At 38.2% G+C, this 21,880-nt stretch overlaps 1 protein-coding gene across 2 annotated transcripts in view; it reads right to left on the reverse strand.

Annotated features, from left to right (window-relative positions):
* The window catches only part of PIK3C2G (phosphatidylinositol-4-phosphate 3-kinase catalytic subunit type 2 gamma), a 190,635-nt gene that overhangs the window by 133,575 nt on the left and 35,180 nt on the right, over nt 1-21,880 (reverse strand). For both annotated transcript variants that reach the window (XM_019288624.3, XM_010404187.4), the window contains exons 10-13: nt 18,981-19,097; nt 13,611-13,644; nt 6,608-6,803; nt 3,456-3,578 (exon numbers count right to left, since the gene is read on the reverse strand). In XM_019288624.3, the coding sequence (XP_019144169.2) occupies nt 3,456-3,578; nt 6,608-6,803; nt 13,611-13,644; nt 18,981-19,097 (470 nt within the window). The remainder of the gene's footprint in view (nt 1-3,455; nt 3,579-6,607; nt 6,804-13,610; nt 13,645-18,980; nt 19,098-21,880) is intronic.

Raw genomic sequence — 21,880 nt, forward strand, 5'->3', positions numbered from 1 at the left:
AAAATGTTTGACAGAGTTACACCTAACTTTAAAGAACCATTAATGCTTTGAAGAGACAAAAATAAAAAATCGAGACATGCATTTTCTGATACAGACAATTGTTAACACTCCCTGTGAGCCTGGAGCAGTGAAAAAAACCTCTCAGTATCATGACTGCAGAAAGCAAATACTTGCCAGAATTTCCCTAGGACACATTATATAGCACTTTTACCAGCAGGAAAAGAACCTGGAAACTCTGACAGGCTACACATCCCAAGAGTTAAAGTATGGGCCAAAGAGGACTAAAATTTCCCTTCCAGTGACATGTGATACACAAAGGAGGGGAATATCTGTACTGCTTTCAAGAACTATAATTAATCCCCATCTGAACTTACCCAGCTGGTCTCACCCTTTGTGACTGTAGGAGGCTGAGTCAAATGGATGACTAAGAAGGGGATGGAACTCTGGCCAGGAATAAGGCATCCCATGGGTGAACAATTTCAACAGCAGTTGAGAAAAACAAAGAAGCTGCTCACTGAGAAGGTGCCATTCACAAATATCAGATAAAGTTATACAACTTGTTTCCTAAAAGCACTCAACACAGAAGAGCTGTGCCCTGAGAGAGAGGAAACAAAACAGACAAGCCAAACAAAATACAGAGAAGAGGGAAACCCAGTGCCAAGAAGGTATCTGAGGTGATGAATGGTAGGCTTAATGTTAATTCCATACTTCATGACTGTAGGTTTAACGTGAATTATGAAGGATGGAAAAAGAGGAGATGGTGAAATAAATACATTAAGAGCAACCAGCTAAGACCAAAGAAAATAATTAAGAGATCTCAGCCACTGAAAAATGACACTGATGAGAAAATAAGGGGATCACACTTTCCAAAGGTAATATACAAGTTATAAAGCAAAACTGTACTCTCAAAAAAGAACAAACAGAAGAAACACTACACAAGGCCACCTCCTTAGGCATCAAATTATTCCTATTGTTTCTGAGAACATTCTGGGAAAGACTAAATATGATAACAGACTTTAACAGAAGCTCATATTTATACATAAGAACGCATCAAGTTAAAGTTCAGACACTCACTGGTTAAAGCACTTGAAAATAGAAACTAAATTAATGAAAATCAGCAAACAAAGCAAGCCTTGTCTTTGGTAGAAGCTCTCTACCTAGATTCCTAATCACCAGAACATTACTCTGTTCAAATCAATCCTAATGTAAGATCAGAACTCATTTTGAATTAGCCAGGTTTATTTTATGGCCTGACTGATCCATAGCTATATAGAGAATATCTGACTTCCTAATGTAATAGATGCTTTTCCTGGTGACCTTTTACCACATGCATTTTCAACATCTGTGGTCAGCTTCTCTGGGCCACATATGCCAGGGCCTCCCCACCCTCAAAGTAAAGGATTTCTCACTAACATCTAATCTAAACCCACTCTCCATTTAAGCTGTTAGCTGATCTAAAATGCTCACCTGGTATCTCTATTTTGACTCAAATAAAGCATTCATTCACAAAACCCAATTTTGGATACAAGTTAAACATACAAAAATAATGGCATACCTGGTTCCCCAGATTCTCAGCCTGGACCTCAGGACACTGGGTTCAAGAAAACTCCCCTCATATATTGAGACTTAAACAAATCTAGGTCAATCAGTTTGAGGTAGAAAATATGTGAATACCTTTAATGTTTGAGGAAAAGATTCAAAATCCTGCCAGACAGATATAAATTTTCAAGTTTTTAATTTTGAATCTATTTGAAATGGATTTTGAAAAACTTTTTTGAAACTCAAGCAACAATAAAAAGTAAAAAGGTGCTCTTACAAACTGATGCTATTATGTTCCACACGCTTCTAGATCTGATATTAAGAGCTTCTTACAAGCATCTATGACCTATGAAAGGATTTGGTCTGTATATTTAATTTCTTCTTTTTCCAAGAAGCTTTTGGATGGAATTGTGCACATTCAACAATGATTTTTCAAGGGAGAGGTTTTAATGGAAAGCCTGAAGCTTCAGTCTGATTGCTTTATATCTTCATGAAATGGGAGAAGAGCAGATTTCTGCTTCAGTTATGCTACAAATTTATTTCTATTCTATCCTTTGCTTTAGAAAATGTTTGTAAGATGCATTCCAGAAAGGCATTAGCCACATTTTAGAAGCCAAAACTGCTCATAAGAAACATAATCCTGCTCATACCCTGCAGTCTTATCTGCCTATATGTACCCTAAGAAACTACTTGACCAAAACTGGGACAAAGTGAAAATTCCTACAGAGGAAAAAGGAATGATCTGATTTTTTAAACACAAGCACAGCAGCTACTTTCCAATCATTCAAAAGACTGAGGGTTATGTACTCAAATGCTATAGACACAACTGAGGCACCAAAGCAGATGTTAAGACCTAAAATAACTTATTTGGATGCTTAGCAGAAGTGCACCCATTTTGTTTCTTAATCATAGGACAGACATACTAATCCTCCCATATCCCTCCACTAAGATAAGTGTGTTTGACATAAAAAGCTCTTCTTCCATTTGACCAGTTTGAAACTGTTGTGTCTCAGAAAAAGGCAAACAGATGTTATGAATTACACTCTGTATTCAATTGTAATTAAAAAAAAAACCTTTTCAGACTTGTAGCCTTTGTTCAATGCTAATATAATCAAGCCGCTTTCATATTTAGAATACAGTAAACAGTGATGTAAAATACCAAAACTTTCAAAGATATAGATATGCCATGCTCTAGAAGCTGAAAGAATTCCGTATTACCATCAAATCATTAAAAGAAAGCGTATTTCTCTCTCACCTATTGCAAATATGCTTTTTGTCATGCCATTGCCTTAAATGAATGTTGTTTGAGTGAGACAGACAGGTAACAGGCAGCCTTTACCCTAAAATTCCAGTCTCACATTAAGGTCCTCATTTTAAAACTGCAGATCCTTCTTATTGGAAATAAAACAACAAACCAACCAAAAAAGCAAAAACCTCCAAAAATTAAACAAGCAAACAAAGAAATAAAACCACAACCCCAAAACCCCCAACAGCCTTGCTGTTTTGTAAAAAAAAATACCTTGAAGAAATGTTACAGTAGGTTCTCAAGCTGGATTGCAGAGGTACTAGAGGTAGTTCCAAGAGGTGGAATTGCTCAAAAGAACAGAAATACAGCCTTTGGTTGCATTTCCTTTCAGTTCCAGTACTCCTGGATTCCTCCAGTGAACAAAAGCTATTCACAGATCAGCTTTGTTTAGTTTATTGTCAGACCAGGCTTACCTTAGTCCTATTTCCCTTCCTCTGGCTATCCCATTTGTTTTGCATTCTGATCTCCCTAAGTTTCTGTGACTTCTGTGTAGTTTAATTTGCTCAGAAGAACATCCATAAAAAAGATGTGTGTTTGGGTTTTTTTAAATTAATATTTGATGTGTAATATCTATCAGACAACCATATATCAAACACAGACCAAAACTTACTTCTCATTCCAGTCAGCCAGGAAAAAGAAGGATCTTTTAACCGGAGTATTTTTGCAAATCTTCACTTGACAAATTGTCTTCCCAGCATAAGTTAGTGAACAGGAAAAAGAGAAAACTTTGTAGCTACAAAGGAGAGAAAAAAAAAAAAATTGTAATATACCATGTCCAGAACAGCATATTTGGAGTTAACCCCTCAAATTTAGGAAGAACCATCCTTACACGAGAAAAGGAATTACAATAATTAATCTCATATTAATGTGTGTGGAGGGGTGTTTAAGTTTGTTGGTTTTTTTCCTTAAAGTTCAGAGTTCAAGAGAAGTCCTAAAGACACCTGGGTTCTGTTCCACGTTTTCATCATTAAGATTAACCTTTTTTTTTCATTATTGCAGTGAATGAAAATTTGGACATAAGATGTGAAGTGTTGCTACTTGCTCATCATACAGTCAACAAGAAATCTCCCACCTGGAGAACTGCATCCACCTCTGGGGCCCCCAATATATGAAGGACATGGAACTGTCAGAGCAGGTCCAGAGGGGGACACAAAGATGCTCAGAGGGCTGGAGCATCTCTCCTGTGAAGGCTGAGAGAACAGGGGGTGTTCAGCCTGGAGAAGAAAAGGCTCCAGGGAGACATTAGAGCACCTTGCAGCAGCTAAAGGGGGCCCACAAGAGAGCTGGGGAGGGACGTTTTACAAGGGAATGTACTGATAGGACAAGGAAAGGCTTTAAACTGAAGGAAGTTAGGTTTAGATTGGATATTAGGAAGAAATTGTTTACTGTGAGGGTGGTGAGGCTCTGGCACAGGGTGCCCAGAGAAGTTATGGATGCCCCATCCCTGGAAGTGTTCAAAGTCAGGTTGGATGAGGCTCTGAGCAACCTGGGATAGTGGAAGGTGTCCCTGCCCATGGCAGGGGGATGGAATGAGGTGATCTTTAAGGTTCCTTTCAACCCAGGGTATTCTATGATTCAATTTTTATCTTCTTTTCCCAATCTGTAAAAAACAGATTAGTACTCAAGGGAATCTATAAATTTTTTTACAGCAGAAGTATTAAAGCCCTCTGTGTTGGCCTTCAGACAGTGAACCAAGCAGCTTCAGAGTGAAATTCAGGCCTGGGAATATCTCTTGTTTCACATTCCTCTTACTGAAATCTTTTAAAATATTAGTCAAAATAGATTATAAATAACTAATGTTACTAATTAGTCTCGTAACTTCCAGATCTTCCTGCCAGGCTCAGCTTTAGATGTCATTCTGAACAAGAATGATGAACATGGGAAACAGTCATATGTGAACAGGAAATCTGAGGCAGTTGTAGTTTGAAGGTGCCTGACTTTGCCATATTTATAAGAATGATGGTTTATCTCTTCCAGAACATTATAACATCTTTTATAATTATTGCTTTTTATTTTTTCTCTTTTTTTTTTTTTAATTAAAATAAAATGATCAATAGTCTGCAGTACCTATCAGGTGTCAGTGCAGAGAAGGAAAAAATTTACCTGTAGGATTAGGAAATACTTCCCCTAGAGTCTAAACTTTACAAACAGTTGCAGGATAGTTCAGAAAATAATAGGTTTTAATAAAATCAAATGATAAAGTTTTGCTGTTTAAACAGCAGTACTGATACATAATACAATATATATTATAATATGTATACTTTCTTATATAATACATTTTATACCTTATATGTATTCAGGAATAACGACATATTAAAAGAAGTGTTAAAACAGCTGCAAGATCATAACATGACCCTTGGAAAAGCAACATGACATCCATGACACTTCCAGCATGAATTCAGGCAGTGCAGAAAAATAAGGATGGGGAACATGCATGTGAATGATGTTAATAAAAGTACTTGAGGAAACCAAGTGTTAGAGCAGCAGTTCATGTTAAGAAGTCCATGCCGTGCTAGCCATGAATATTGGAAAGACAGGAAAGGGAGATTAAGGAGGAAGAAAGATTCTCATTTTTATGTGCTTGAACATAGCATTGAAGTCATAAGTGGCCTTTAGGCTGTGTGTAATATCACATTTTCCTGGTAAAACATAAAATGCAGTGGGAAGGATATAACCATCTGAAATCAGGATAGTGATTATAGTTCTGTACTTATTACCTTAACTAATGCAAAGTCTCTCAGATTTTTATTAAGCTGCTAATTACAGGCAATGCTGTATAGTGCAGTCTCTTGCTCACAGTCTAATTCAAATGATCCCACAGTCATTTGGGATTGAAGGTAAAGAGGGAGCAAAGGGAAAATTAGCAAAAACTTTGAGAACAATTTTTTGACTCATAAAAATAATGCTACCTGACTGTGGTCACCTGTCCCCCTTTCATCACATTGGAGTGGTAAGAGAAGAACACCAGTTTTGCTCAGAGTACAAAAGGCAGCCACTTGAAGAGACAACTAGTTTTACCAAATCTGAGCAATGCAGAAGAGAATACTTCTATTAGCTTTTTATTAAAGTTGTCTCTTTTTTTTCTATTAAAGTTGTCTCCTTTTTTTTATTTAAGTTTTCTCCTTTTTTTGCCTGTGCTATGCTAACACTTGGTATACTTAGATCCATAAACTTATTTTAATCCCATCTCTAAAGAACATCACCAATTCAGGTGCTTAGCCACATGACATGGTTTGAACACACCAAGAGCAGAAATTGCTGAGAAACCTCACTGAGATTGGGTTCAAGCACAAGCACCCCTCTGTTTAACTTGGCAAGCTGGCCTCCAACCCTTCGAGTTGCTTGTCCTGCAGAGACCACACCAAGTCCCAGTCCAAACGTCCTCTGTGTGCAGCACAGGATGCCTTTTCCTGCATCCTCCTGAGCAAGCCAGCCATGGGAACATTTGTACACATACCCATCAAGGCCAGTGATCTGATGTCCCTTCTATGACCTACCATCCTTCCACACCAGACAAGCAGTTAGGCTTCCCTCCTTGATTTTCCATCTATCTGTGAGGCTTGGAAGTCTCCTAGTCAGTCAAGCTTAAGAAAATACACTTTATGCTAGAAAAAACAGTAGAGATACACCCACTCACTCAGTCTCTAACATTAGTTTAGGACCGTCACCAAAGGAGCAGAGGTGAGCTGGTATCTGTGAAAAATTACTGTTGTCAAAGAGACAACACGTCTTCTTATGAACACTTGCTGGACCTCCTCCTACCTGGTCACCCAGGCTTCTGGGATGTTATGGGCAGCATAAACAGTGAAGCTCAGCTGGGAATTTAGGCTGATGTCTGCACATAAAGGGCTTTTAGGTATGCTGGCAAGCTGGAAATTTGCGTCAAAGCTGCTGCTGTAGACATGGATGAGATGAGAGATGGCCACGGAGAGCTCAGTCACAGCAGCCTCTATTAACACTGAGAGGAGAGAGAGGAATAAATAAAGGTTAGCAATAGGTCATTTATGAAGAACTATATTTATCTTAAACCATCATTTATGGCTTTGAAATGCTTCCTAATAAAATTTAATTAAAATGACATAACCTACAACTGAAGCCAATTAGCCATCTGTGCTTCTGAAACCGTCCTCAGCTCATTTCTGGTGTATCATTAACAGACCTTCATTACAGTGCTTTCAAATTAAGGCATTTTCAAAGTAAGCATTTTCAACCAATGCAAGCTGCTGTGTACCTCAGATATGCCATTTTAGTCTTTGAATTTTTGTGCTGGAAGGATTTTTATTAAGTAGGTATTTTGTCATTTCAGCAGCTAAGTAGCTACTTATTCAAGGGAACTGGCAAGGCAGCAGTAGAAGGGAGAAAAGGCACTGGTTAAATTTTAAGACTATAAAGCTGTTGCAACTGTAGGTAAACAATTAATAAAACATATAAAACAGCAGCCACAATCAGAAAAAAGTCAGCATTCAGGTGGCCATGGGTTGGTGATAATATTACACAAAAATGGACACTGAAATACATATCTATACAAACATATATGAAATGCAGGCTGTACCCTAACTTATACCAGTGCTTTTTTTTTTTTTTTTTTTTTTTTGCAATTACTGGCTTTTACCCATCTCTCCTCTCTATTTTTGGAGCAGTTTGGGATTGCCTGATTGCCAGTGTAAATTAAAATCCCCAGTCCTGGCAGCCTCCATCAAGTGAAGAGAGCTGTTAAGAGCACTCATTTCTCAAGCATGGGCTAAGTTGAGAGAGAAAGTGTCAGAGTATATTGCATTGTTCCAAGATCAGGCTGATTTTTCTTCCAAGAGGAGGACCCAAAATTCTCATTTTTTTACCCTTCTAACTCACATTTTCCTACACGATCAAGAACATAGTCTCACCACCCGTTACAGTTCTTGACGTACTCCCTGGACTTGTCTGGCCACTGAAGTCAGCAGCCATCTATCAGCTAATAGTGTGTATTGAAAGAAAAAAAGAGAAGAAAAAGAAGAAACTACCCAGGAATAGGAAGCCTGAGACTCCTGTTAGCTTTTTGTACTTGGGACATGTGCAGGACTACTGGCCAGCAACAGATACAGATACCACCATTCACTGGACTGAGCTATCTCAGTTTCCTGACAGAAATGTGTCCAAAAACCCCCTATTCTCACTCAGGAATTTCATTCTCCTTCTTTGATACCTTTTGCCTTTAAACCAGCAAATACCCAGAACTACTGAGTCACAAAATACATTGCAAACAGTGCAAAGAAAATATTTATCTTCATTTTATAACAGACAAATGTTAATTATTCTATTAACAATAGAAATACACATAAAATTGAAATAGTTTGGTATATAATGAGGTTTGCTTCTGAAAATACTGAAAGGAAATTATGGCATGTATGAAGGACTGGCTAGAGTACTACACCTGGTAATGTTGTAATCATCTTCTGCATATGAAAACCGAATCATTTTAGAGATCAAGAGGTTAAAAAAACTTGGTCCTTCTACGCTCTCTGTCTACCACTTGGTTTTAATTGCCTTTTTATTTATCCTCTTTAGTATTTTCACCATTTACCACCCTTCACCTTCAGCATAATTTATCTAATTATTAGGACATACAGAATGAAGATATTTTCAGGAACAGAGTTCCTCAGGTTTAAGCAAATGTCCAAGTATGACCTGGTCTGCAGGTCCAGGAATTTTTTCAACATTCATTTTCTTACTTTTGCTAGCTCTCAGTTGTAAAACAGTCTGCATTTTCTGTGCCAGAATCAACCCTTTTCCAACCCCCATTCTTCAGTCATTAGGACCAGTAGCAATTAACTGAATTAGAGGGAAACATCTTGGGTAGTCTGTAAACATCCATTACTCACAAAACTTGATCAGCATTTTTTCACTGTATTTTAATGAGCTGCTGAATAGGATATGGTAGGCTGAAATTAAATCAACCATTCATGAAGTTTACTGCTTTTTATGCCTTTTATGATTAATAAATCTCAGCTGAGAAAGGACTGTATTATTTCACTGACTTACATAGCACAGGCCATGGACTTCCTACAGCAGATTCGTACATTCAGTTATGTCAAAACCTATTTTCTAGAAAGGTGTCCCAGGCATACCCAGTAGGTAAGAGGCCATGAATGGACCACGTTGCAAAGTGAACTGTGACCAAGATTAATAATCTCACAACTCAAACCTCGTGATTTATTTCTGGTGTGAAATTATTTGCCATCAGCTTCTCACTGAAGGTGAGGAAAAATCTGACTTGCAGAAATGAGATGAGAACAAGGGAAGTGAACTTTAACCGCAGCTGCCAGATATGCTTATTTCTGACACATTCCCGTTCCATGTACAGAAACTCTGAAGGAATAAATTCTACCCTCAGTGAGAAACAGAACTATGGTCACAATCCTGAAAGTGTTAATGAATACACCTGCAGGTGCCTTCAAGATTTAGTAAGGAATGTAATAGCTTATTCCTCACAGAAACCCACTTATGTTTTTCTTCTCAGTCCAGTATTACAACTCACATATTATTTTAGTGCCAGATCTTCCAACAGAGCAGGGACTTTGCTGTTACTGCACCAGCAGATGATGTCAGTTCAATACATGTTAAACACTCTCTCTGACCTGTACACATTTTCTCTGGGTAAAACATGACAAAAATCTGGTTGAACAGAATTTGGAATGAAGGCTTATGGCCCTTTTGACAGCTTAAAAATAATTTTGAAAAATTGAGTTGATTCTTTCTTTCCAACTTCAGAGAAAAAAAAGAAGGGCAAGATCCTGAATACAGTTTGGGACACACACACACAAAACCCCAAAACCAAAACTACAGAAAAAAACCGACTTGACCTTTAGGTAAAGTGCTAAGCAGCATTAATTAGATCACTATTGCAATAAGAAAGAGGAAAAACATGAAAAGGCTGTAATGCATATAATGATCAGATGCAGTTTCCAAGCACCAATATTTACTGGATTGTTTCATCCTAATAGTTGAAGAATTCTGTGGATTATGCCTTGAAAGCAACTTAAAAATCTCCTGCTGTCCTGGTATCAAAAATATCTCTGCTCCTATATGATTTATAATGTCTTTGTCTACTTTTTGTGAAGAACTGGGGGGTTGCAGCTATTTAAAAATTGTTCTTGATTAAAAAGCCTCTGGCTGTAGGGCTGACAGATCAGGATGCAACACAGCAACAGAGCTGAAGAGCCATGCTCTGGTTTGGAAACAATGCAGGAGACACGCAGAGAGATGAAATGAAATGAAATCAATAAAAATCCCTTTTTTCCGTATTGTGAAACAAAAAGAGTTTGTGCTAGGAAAAGAAGAAAGTGAATCTTCCAGCTCCAAAGGAAACCCTAGCAAAAACCATTTCATTTTTCCCCTTTCCTCCCTTTTTTTTAAAGAAAGCCTTTCTGTTGGGAATGCTTTTATTATCAGGTCGAGAAGCAACTATCAAATCCCAAGCACAGTTAGAGAACCTTTACTCTCTTAAATGTAATGATGACTACATTACATGTACTATAAGCATTACATTTCTGCATTCACTCGAAAAGATAACAACTCCAGCAATTCAGTTGGAAAAGACTGGTGATTCAACATCATCAGTTCCTGGTGCATACCAGACTTTCTGGATGGGTCCCAGAGAACTACTGATCAAATTCAGAAAGCTGTTTATTATGTCTGATCTGGTGAAATCCCTGCCCGAAGTAGCAACGCTGTAGACACGGAATAAACACTCATTCATCAGCTTTTGAGAACCACACACAGGCTCAGTTCTGTACCAGCCTGCAGCCTTTTCATACTCTGGATTGCAGCAAACTCCAATGCTAAATCTCTATTAACGTAATAATCTTTATTTTCTATGAACACTCGATGCTGCAGAAAGGTACCAATGTCTAGAAATGCCTACAGCTCCTCCCGTTTAACAAGAAATAAAGAAAAAATTTTGAGCACTAAAACTTTAGTATAATCTTCTAAGGACTTCATAGAGAGGAAAAAGAACATGATCCAGACCTAGGCATAACATGGATAAGTACTGCTTTATTCACAGCAGTGGCATAAATTGTTCTCCAGAGATAACACTGTTAATAGAGGCAGTTATTGCAACACTAAATCAAGGCTAGATATTTTGAATATAGTCTTTGACTTGCTTGGTCCATGGTGAATGACTAATAATAAACCTCTGAAAATCTGTTATTAAAGAGCAAGGTTAAAGCACAGTTTCTAAACAAATTTTTAAGTAAGGCTTTAATTTTAATAGTATCCTTTATCTTTTTCTCTTTTGTGGTAGAGAGAAGATATAATGGAAAAAAAGAAAACTCTTACGATACTCAGAGTAATAATCATCTCTTGGGGAAAAAAGGGGAAAGGAAACAGAAATTATTAATTGGAGTAACAGATTGCTGCTCTTGCTGTTAAAATCTGATCCTGTTTTCTTCAAGATAAACATGAATACATACAAGGGACAGAAAGGAACAGTACAAATGGGAAATCCAGTCTGTCTCTTCCTCGGCTGTCAATTCTGACTTTGTCTGCAAATGTGCTGCTTGAGGAAGCCCAGCACATGGATTTTAGGTTCCCAGAGATCTGGAAAGATTTAACAGCACTGAGCTAAGGCTATGATTTTCCTTTAATTTTGGGTCACAGGCTTGCAGATTTTTGCATGCCTGCAATCCTAGACAGCTAAGCATAACGAAGCAAAAAAAGGGTGGGAAGCAAATGAGGTGGAAAAGGAAACACAAAGGTGAATTTGGCAGGAACTTACAAGCCACCACATTTTTGTCTTTTACTTCTAGCTTCAGCAGGTGAAAATATCATCTAGATTCCTCTCAAGGTTAGTGTCCCTAGATCAGTGGATGGGAGAGGCCATGGCATTATCATGAAGGTGAGCACTGAGCAGACAGGGACTAAGGAAAACTTGTGATGCCCAAAAGAGAAGATGTAGTATGGCTTTCCCCACTTCTGGGAGTTCAGACCTAGGTTCCTGCAGATCAGTTTTGGTCATTGCATTCACAGCTGGTTTTTCTCAGACATGTTCTTAACACCAGCTTTGACATGCTAGCTCATTGGCCTAACTTTAATTATTTTTCTGACTTTTAATCTATTTAGTTTATTTAGTAGGTGCAGATGTAAGGCATGTAGCATGTTAGCACATACATGAAATGTGTATCACTGCTTGGAAAAGGGCAATTGGAAATTTGTTTATCTTGGGCAAATTTGAATGTAGGCTTCTCCACAGAATGACTAATGGCCTGTCAAGTTCTGACTTGCAATCAGTAAATTGCAGTTTCTAATATTACACTAACAAAAGGATTCTGCAACTGTTATGAAATTAGGGCGTGCCAAAAACAAACAGAGAAATCTGCACAGTTGAAGATTTCCTGGCATAAATAAATAGGTACAGAGAAGTAGGGAGTAAACACTGATGCCATCACTGTTACTCAGTAAATGAGATTTTCCTTGAGAGATCTGCTGATTCAATGAAGTTCAAATTTGGAAACATCTGTAAGCAGAGGAGTGTTTTAAATCCATTCCAATTACATTTTCTGAACAGTGTGTGGAGGAAGATATTGCTAAGATAGATGTTTATTAGTAACTATTGATTGTTTTTAACATGAGCAATTAGCTGCCATTAAGGGTGTTAAAAAAATGCAGGCAATAAGGGACTATATCCAAGGAAAAAGGTAAGCTGCATTTACCACCTTCTCCCTTCTGCACCTGCCTGTTCTCCCCCCACTCTCCTGGCCCTACAGCTGCTTAACTTTTCCTGGCAGCTTACAAATTTAATTGCTGTTTCCTTTCTCTGCTGTTCATGAAGTTGAACAATGCTGAAACAAGCCTGGCATTTGGAAACCTGCATTTGAACCACCTGTGTGTTTGAAAGGCTGCTGAAATCATTGCAGTTGATTCACCTATTTTGCCTCTCTGAGCACACTGCAATCGAGAAAAGCAAACAGAGAAAAGAGAGGAGAAGAGCATCTCAGAGGCCAATTTTTTCCTCAAAGAAAATGGAGAGAGACAACCCTTCCACAGCCCACGCCAGAGCTCAGCTGGAGGGCCCTTTGATGGTATCCGTGCAGCATCCCCAGCTGCATTTTGGGCAGCCAGAGGGGTGGAGCAGCACCTGATGTGGCAGGAGCCCTGATGTGGCTGTTCCCTCCTGGAATCCAACCCACGGCAGAGCAGACTCCTGCGCATGCCTCGGTCTGAGCGGTGCTTCACAGTCATGCTGACCGTGCTGGGCATCTCTGAGCCAGAGAGAGTTTAAAAAGGCAGGGTCTGTAATTTTGTCCACTACTGTTAATTAACCTACTCTTCTTATGACAGTCTATCATCAGACAAGACACTATGTATACAACAAAAGACCACAAAGAACTAAAGCTTACGGAGGGAGGAATGGAAGTTATTGGAGTCAGGTGGAAAAGTCACACATAAAAATAATTTTTCAGGCTTCCATGAAGATCATTATTTTCCCTTTTCTCCACAGGGAAAGCTGTGATTAAAGAAAACTACTATGACCACCACCACCCGTACTCAGGTCTTTCACTCTACTATTCATTCTCCATATTTGAGTCTCCAGATTATTTTGTGGAAATGCTGTTTTATTTACACTTTTAGATCACTTCAATTTTAGCTTATCATAATTACCTTATAATACACCTAAACATGTAAACATCTGCAACATGCCCACTCTAACAGTTTAGTAAAACAAATATAAAAACGTGTTTTCTGATGATACATCTTGAATTAAAATAGTTTAAAAATAACACTCTACCTTTGCCTGGTGTTTCCACACTTTGAAGAGAATTCTATAAAGACAAAACCAGACAGGAAAAAAAGTAATCAGTCACTTCAGAAAAGACCAGGTAGCAGTTATAATGGTTTCAAGAGAAGCACTCATGAAAAATACCGTGAAAAGGGGGAAGGATTTATCTTAACATTACGATTTCACAAGACATGACTGGGGTTCAGAGCACCAGGACCTGCTTCCTCTACCACCTCAGACAAGCTGCTTAAGACCTGATTTCTGACAGTATTTGGGCATGTCAAGATGCAAAGAAGCGCTTATCAACATTAGAGGTGCACACACCTTCTCAGCCTCCGCAGTGGCACAACAGAGATAAGAATTCCCTCTCCATCCCTTTGCAAGCCTTACACAATCAGATGTGAAGCCCACAAGGGCAGTCTCAGCATCCTTTCAAAGGTGAGGAGCAGCAAGTCTCCACTCAAGTACCCTTCATTTCACCTGTGTTCCTGAGCCAAGTCAGTGAAAATAGCTGTGCTCTTCGAGGGCCTGCGAGCAGGCAGCTGACCAGAGGTGGCCAACAGGAAATATTGAGGGGAGACCTCAAAGTGCTCTCCAGCTTCCTCATGAGGGGAGGTGACAGGCACTGATGTCTTCTCTCTGGAGATCAGTGACAGGACCCAGGAGAATGACATGAAGCTGAGTATGGGGAGGTTTAGGTTGGATATCCGGAAAAGCTTTTTCACCCAGAGGGTGGTTGGGCACTGGAGCAGTCTCTCCAGGGAAATGGTCACAGCCCCAAGCCTGACAGAGTTCTGGAAGCATTTGGATGACACTTTCAGGCACATGGTGTGATTCTTGGAGTGTCCTGTGCAGGGCCAGATGTTGGACTTTGATGATCCTTGTGGATCTCTTCCAACTCAGCATATTCTATGAATCTATGATCAGACTTGCATCTACCAAAGTGACACAAAAATAAGTAGCAACTCTTGGCCAGAGAGACTTGAAAGTTAATTCTGCATTTCAGTATTGCCTGTGGCTTGCATTGCTTGCACCCACGTCCCTGAAAGGTTTTCTGCCCTTTACAGTCATTAATCCCTTTACAGTGGGCTGAGAATGCTTCATGTTAGTACATAAGTATTCAGCATGATGCTTCTTAAGAATTACAATGCATGCAGAGGTGGCAGAAGAAATACAATGCTGGATGTACATTCTCCCTCTGGCACCCAGCTTGGAGCTGCCAGCATTTGTCTGGTGAAGATGAACAGAAGTAGTCAAATGCTTACTTGAGGGGAGAAAAGCAACATCCAGGCTGAGAATTATGTTTTCACAATCTTCATAATGCAGTGAGACAAATGGGAACAGAGACCTTTGTTCAGTTCTCTCAAATTTTGGAAAGTAAAAAACCTTTTGGAACAGTATTTATGATTTCAACATAGTATAGCATGCTTAATATATAGTGGATTAGTGCCTGTTCTGGCAGGATTTGATCTCCTAGGACTTTTTGTGAGCTGCTATAAGAAAAGAGTGGGGAAAAAAAAAAAAAGGAGAGGTGAAAAACATTAATTGTGCGTCAGGCCCAGAGCTTCCCCTGAATGGATTTTAAAATCACAGGGTTAGGTTGGTTAGAGACTGAAATAATCACATTTACAAAGAGAGGCAATCAGTTAAGAAGAAACTAGCATTGGTGCCAGTTGCTTTCATAATCTCCTAACCACGTTACAGGAATGCATAATACTGGCAGTGAGGAAGCAGTAGGGAGGTAATAAGTACAATTTAATTAAAGGCAGAAGATTGAAAGTAAGTAAGTTTCTGTGCTTTTTTTTTTTTTTTTAAAACCAGAATTAAATAGAAGCACATTCAGGTTTTTTTTCTCCAAGTGGGTGAGCACACGTGCACAGATAGGTATAAACAAACATATACTGGCAACCTGTGTAAGTTACAGCTTTATGTGCACATGTGCCACGTGGACGTGTTACAAAAACACTCCACACAAACCCACACCATATATTACACTAAAGCATCAGGAAACCATGTGAAAAAGTAGTTAGAACTTTTTTCTGGCACTTCTTCCTTACCCAATATGTAATGCTGCAGCACCTGAGATGTAACAGGTAGCCTCAAAAATGCCTCTTAATCTGTGGGGCAGTTTACCTGCTTAACTGAAAAAATGCTCGCTTCCACCTAGCAAAATATTTTGGTGCTACACTGATGAACATAACAGAAGTAATTCAAGCAATATGGCAAAAAAATATTGCAGCATTTAATAATTTTTTCAGTACCCAAAATTCACATTAAAAATGATCCTACAATTCAGTATGAGTTCAAATCAAAAAGAGGTTTGGAGGAGTTGGTACTCCATCAAACAACTGGCTGCTGAGTACTAATTTTAAATACATCTGTTGCTACAGACAGGAAAGCTGGTGAATTGCATAAATATTGATAGAGACACAATCTGATTTGTTATATTTATATACTATTCTCTGTGTGAGGTAGTTGCATATAATGTCTAATGGCTATTTTCGTAAAATGGGACAGTGCTCAAGTTACAAAACATACAGGAATATATTTTACTGCTTTTATGACATTTATAGTTCATCTGCTGAGAAAGACGAGGTTTTTTATGGAATCAAAGCCAAACCTTTTCTAGATTGCTGAGGTCTATTGACTGTCCTACCAGCTATTTCTCAAAGGAGTAAAAAGCCAGCAACAGCAATTGCTGGTGCAGGAATAGTTGGGCTTTTTCCTTCTTTTTTTTCCTCCACTTGTTTGAAATCAGTTGTTAGTCAGGTCTGCTTCAGCACAGAGGGAGTCAGAGGGAGAGGGGTGTCAGTCAAGGTCACAGGCAGCTTTTACAGGAAGGCTTCAAGGGACAGACAACCAGCTCAGCTAACCAAGCCTGAAAGGCAGCGTTAAGAGAACAAAACCTCAATAACTTAAAAACTTTAAAACGTGAGTGACAATCTGGTCAGTAGTTTTCAAGAGATATGTGAAGCAGCTTCTTACTGAACACGAGGACAGAAAAATATTTAAGGCTTTTCAATCAAGACACAATTTTTTAACATTCAGAAGAGGCTACTCAGGGAACAGTGTGATTTTGCTCATTACAGACGAGCAAACGGTATCATTATCATCCCCACTTATCATTTGTAGCCTCTGGAGATCACAGCCAGGACCAGCACTCTGCTGTGCTGGAGACTGTACACACAGATAAGGAGAGGCGTTCCCTGCTCTGAAGGGCTTATAATCTAAATAGGTACAAGGGAAAAAGGGAGGTGTATTACTCCCTCATGTGAGGGAGAACGTGGAAGTTGTTTTAGGAGAACCTGTATATATTGGAGACAGTCTATACAGTGGAGTTGGAAATTTGACAATGGCGGAGAATGAACGATGGCAAACATGGAACATTTGGAGCAGTGGTTTTTTGTTTGTTTCTTTCTACAGCAAGATAGATCAGCTCATAATTTAATTATTTGCCCATTAATAGCCACTTCATCTTGAAAATAAAATCAGTATTTGCATGACAGTGACTCTGAAGACAAGCAGAAGCAAACATGAACATCAACAAAAAACCTAAGACTTGGAAAAGATGGCCTGTACTCTTTTGTTTTTATCCCATTATGTAACTCTGCACGGCATGTGGGGTTTTGTGACTTAGGATGAGCCACACTAATAGGAACTCATTTGTCTCTTTGACCGCTGCACCTATTTCTCTGCTCAACTTCAGAGAGGATGGGGCTGCAAATGGACCAAGGGTTACTCAGGATATATATGCTGGTTACAGGAGCCAGTTTACACATTGGATTCACAGGGCTGACCTGAACACTGAAAGAAAAAAATACACTAAATTTTTTTTCCCTCAAAAAAAAATCTTTTAAAAAATTAGTCCCTACACATTTCTTCTGCTCTAATTCCTTTCTAAAGGAAAGTTCTGTTACTGTCCTCTCTATCTTTTACATGGACCCAGCTCTTTGTCTACCTCTTAAGAAAGATTCTGGATTGACAAAACACTTTTCTGAAGGACAAGACATTGATTATCCTGGCACCACTAAAAGAGTGTGGCGTTTAACTGAAAGGCAAATCACATTCATCTCTTGTTTCTTCCTTCATCTCTTTTTCTATGGTATTTGCCCTATAATATCCAAGAATAACTTTACTTAAGGGGAGATATTTTTATTTCCATATGATCCCACATCGTGCCAGATAAAATCTGAGCCAACACAGACTCATTTATGCAGGAATTTACCCCCAGTAGTGACTTCTAATAATTGATGCCAAAGCAGACATTAAAAGATTTAGGATAATATAGAAGCAAGATTTGCAGTGCATCATGAACTAGGAGGGAAGCAAGAGAAGCCACTTAAGTGAGTCAGCTGGTCAGGTCTGAGCAACCAACCAAAAACCCTAGAGCTGCCTTGGTTCTTCCAGTCCACAGTGTTCTTATGCATATTACAAGCCATGGGAAAAACAAAATCAAAACCAACAATAAAGAGAAAGGGTAAAAGTCTTGCAAGCAGGTGATAGTCTGAATGCAAGCATCCCATCCAGTTTGGCATGTTTTTCTAAACAGTATTTGCTGTGAGAAAGAATGACAAGAGACCATGCAAGGAAAGAAGAGAATTCCTTAGTAACATATTTTTTAAAAAAAAGTACGAGAAGGGAATTTCCTTAGGGTGAGAAAAAATTATCAAGACTTACACCAGACTAAGTCCAAGTGATTAATGGCTTGATTTTCAAATTTGCTGAGCACCTGTATCTCCAAGATGCTGACTTCAGAAGAATCTTTGGGTGCTCAGGACTTCTACAAATCAGGTCAGACTGACTTGTCTAAGGTCATACCAAAGCAGCTGATGACCAAACTGAGAATGGATACTGCCCTCCAAAGTCCCAGTTTACAATTAAACAGAAATCCCTGGAAAACCCATTTCAGTGTTCTAAGAGTATTTCAGCTAAAATCAGGATTGTATGATGCTGATACTTTTTTGCATAAATAGCAGGGGCATTTCAATCTGAAAAAATCATGATTTAAATGACATTTATGGAAAATTTTTTAAAATCATTGTCAACCTATACTGAATATCTGAAAATCTAATACTTTGAAATCACATGATTTGGTAAATGGGTGATGTGACAAAGCAGAGATTTGGACACTGAGTAGGAACAAGAAAGAACTGGAGGAGAATATGAGTTCCAGTTAAACACCTGACAACTCTTCTGTTGCTCCTCTGTCACATCACACATGGTCAACATTCTTTTTCTACAGTGCCTCTACCCAACTCTTGTCAAAGGGAAAATATGCAGCCAGACAGTAAAATGGACTTGATCAATCAAAAAACCAGTGATACCCATTCGAGTTCCAGTTTTGAAGAGAAGAACAGGACATGAGCATGCATCTTTTACCTGTGCTTTCACCAATGCACGGAGTTTCCTGACTGCATCAGTAATGTCTCTGGTTTCCACAAAGCAGAGGACACTGCAGATGGCTTTAGCTGCTTCAATCATGTCACCAACTTTATTCTGTTGATAAGAAAGAAAGGAGGAAAGAAAAGGAAGCAGTAGACACAGAGCATTTACCAGAAATACCTTACCATAAAGTTCTTGCCAGTGAGGGTGTAGAAAACCCTACGCACCCACGCAAAACTCAAACACCAGGCTTTAGTCTGGCTACACTGAAATCACCACAGGCCAATCGTTTCCTAAAGATAGCATCATTTCTGTTGAAGTCCAGTTATCTTCCACAAAATGCACCCTGTTCAAAACTGCAACAAATTTGGTATCAAAGACTGATTTTAAGGCAAAACATTGGTTTTTCTGAACTCCAGGAGTGTAGAAGCACTGTAAAGAAACTTCTGAGGGAACGTGAAGCCAAGTGATTCACGAGCGTTCTGAGGTTTTGTGCTTCTGTGAATTTATCCTCACTATTGTCTCCTACCCATCTCTGTGAGAGTTGGAAAACAGCCATGTTCCTCCTAAAAATAGAGACTGTGTGGGAGGCTGCATAATCTGACACCTGTGGACTGAGTACTTCTGCAACTAGTTTTCTGCAAAATTATATATTTAGTGAAAACTACGGAATCTTATTGATGGTAAATTTAGATCTTTAATATTGCCATATAAAAAAAAAAAAGAGTTTCTAGATGAATAAGCTCAGAAATACTTTGGGGAATTAAAAAAAGGGGAAAAAAAAAAAAAGTGTCCCAGAAGGAAGGAAAACAATCTTTAAATATCAAGTACTCTATGTTCAGGAAAATAAATAAATAAATAAAAATTCATGGGCTTTCTGCATAGTTATATCACTTCATTAAACCTTAAAATACATTCTCTGAACAAGCAGAAGCTCTCCTATAAATATTCTCCATGTTTCTCTACCAATAAATGCTCCTTTTAGTGCACTATAGCATGTCTATGTACCCATAAAACCATTTCTCTAACTCATGCATTTCATGCCTGAAAAATAAAAATTGTACCAAGATGAACTTTCTGTTTTCAGGTCTAACATCCATGACCAGACTGTTAACACCTGTCATTATTACAAATAAATATAAAAATGTATTGAGCTTACTAATTCCACATTAGCTACCTCGAGCAGACCTAAAGCAGGAATGAATTACATGAAATATCCCCAAATATTTGGTGGTTCAGATTCTTTTAAATGTAAGTTGTTGGGGTATTTTTTAATAATTGAGGACAGCAACTCCTTTTCATACTACAGGTTCTAGGGAGGAAAAGGCTGACTGTCATCTCTTGAGAATTGTAGATCCTCCTTTGGGCTGAAGCTGGTTGACTGCTCAATGGTATGGTTTATGTGTAACACTGACAAAGCTGAAGCATTATAAATGCTGCTTTACTCTGTGTGTGTGTGTGTGTGTGTATATATATATGTATATATATATATACAGTTTGTACTTAATACTAAATATCATTCCAATTTTGCATTTGTTTTAAATAAAGTTTAATTTAGCATCTTTCTTCTTCACAAGTGGAGAGGTATTATTGGAAGAAGGAATTTTGTGCCTATAAATACAGTTATGCAGGGTAATTTCTGAGCAGTGCACAAGCAATAGACATACACAAAAGTAACCCCTGAGAAGAGAAACAGCTCTCTGGATGGAGAAAAAAAAAACCAAAACCAAAAACCCAAACCCACCAACAGTTTCTATATTTTTGTGCATACATATAAATGCTATTCCATAAAGAGAATTGGTATCTTGAGGAACGGATCAATTTCTGTTTAATATGCTATTCTATTTCTAGATAAACTATCAAAGTACTAAATATTTATAGAAGCTACTTTACCATACACTTTGGTTTTATGGTAGCTACTTCTAAGGAGCATATTGCAGATGAAGAGTAAGAACATTAAATGATGTGATACTGAATACTATGCATGATGACTTCTTCCACACTATTTCTCTGCTGGGATATTTTCATGTGAAGTTTTCTTTTTTCATGTGTAGATGTATGACATTGATTTTTGTCCCAAAGAAGGGAAGACAGAGATTAATTTCCTACAGAAATTTTACATTTTCTGAAATTCCAAAAGAACTACAGTCAACAACTTCCAATTTTTTTCCCCCTCTACATATTTAAATACAGCAGAACCTTAGAAGGAAATTTTGGTGTTTCAATAATTTATCCAATAAAAAAATGTTATTTCATTCTAGAACTTTTACACACTGTATAAAAAATTTACAAAGTCCTCTCTACAGTAACAGCACATTTTGAACAGATTTCAAAATGAAGTGCATATAAAGTGGTTATCAGGGCAATCAAAATTGGCTGCTTATTTAACTGCACATATGGTCTGAGAATTACATTTCAAAACTTACATTTCAACCCTAACAGCCCCAATTCTGCCTTTGTGCCAGACATCTGAATTTTTTTTTAAATTTTTGTTTTATAGAGTCATTATCCAGCTCAAAATTAATTTTCCATTTATTTACCATTATTACTAATTAGATTAATAATGATAGTGGACTTGTCCCATAAGTCAAAAGTACTGGTATCCCCATGTCTATGAATGAATACGTTTGGAAACAGGTAGAAAAATGTGCAAAATATTAATATTTTTTTGTTGTTTTTTTTAACTGAGAATCTCAAGGTGTGTCTGGTTAAAACTGAATGCTTAAGGAACTTCCAGCTGAGTACTGAACTGAGTGTGCAATTAATTTACATTATGCGAGTAGCTCCCAGTGTCTTAAACTCCAGAGTGTGCTGAAGGTGGATTGTGGTGAATCAGAGAAGAGTAACAAAAATCCCAGTAATGTGAATGGGAATAGCTTGGACAATTGACATAATTA

This window comes from Corvus cornix, chromosome 1A, assembly GCF_000738735.6.
Source record: "Corvus cornix cornix isolate S_Up_H32 chromosome 1A, ASM73873v5, whole genome shotgun sequence".
NCBI lineage: Eukaryota > Metazoa > Chordata > Aves > Passeriformes > Corvidae > Corvus > Corvus cornix.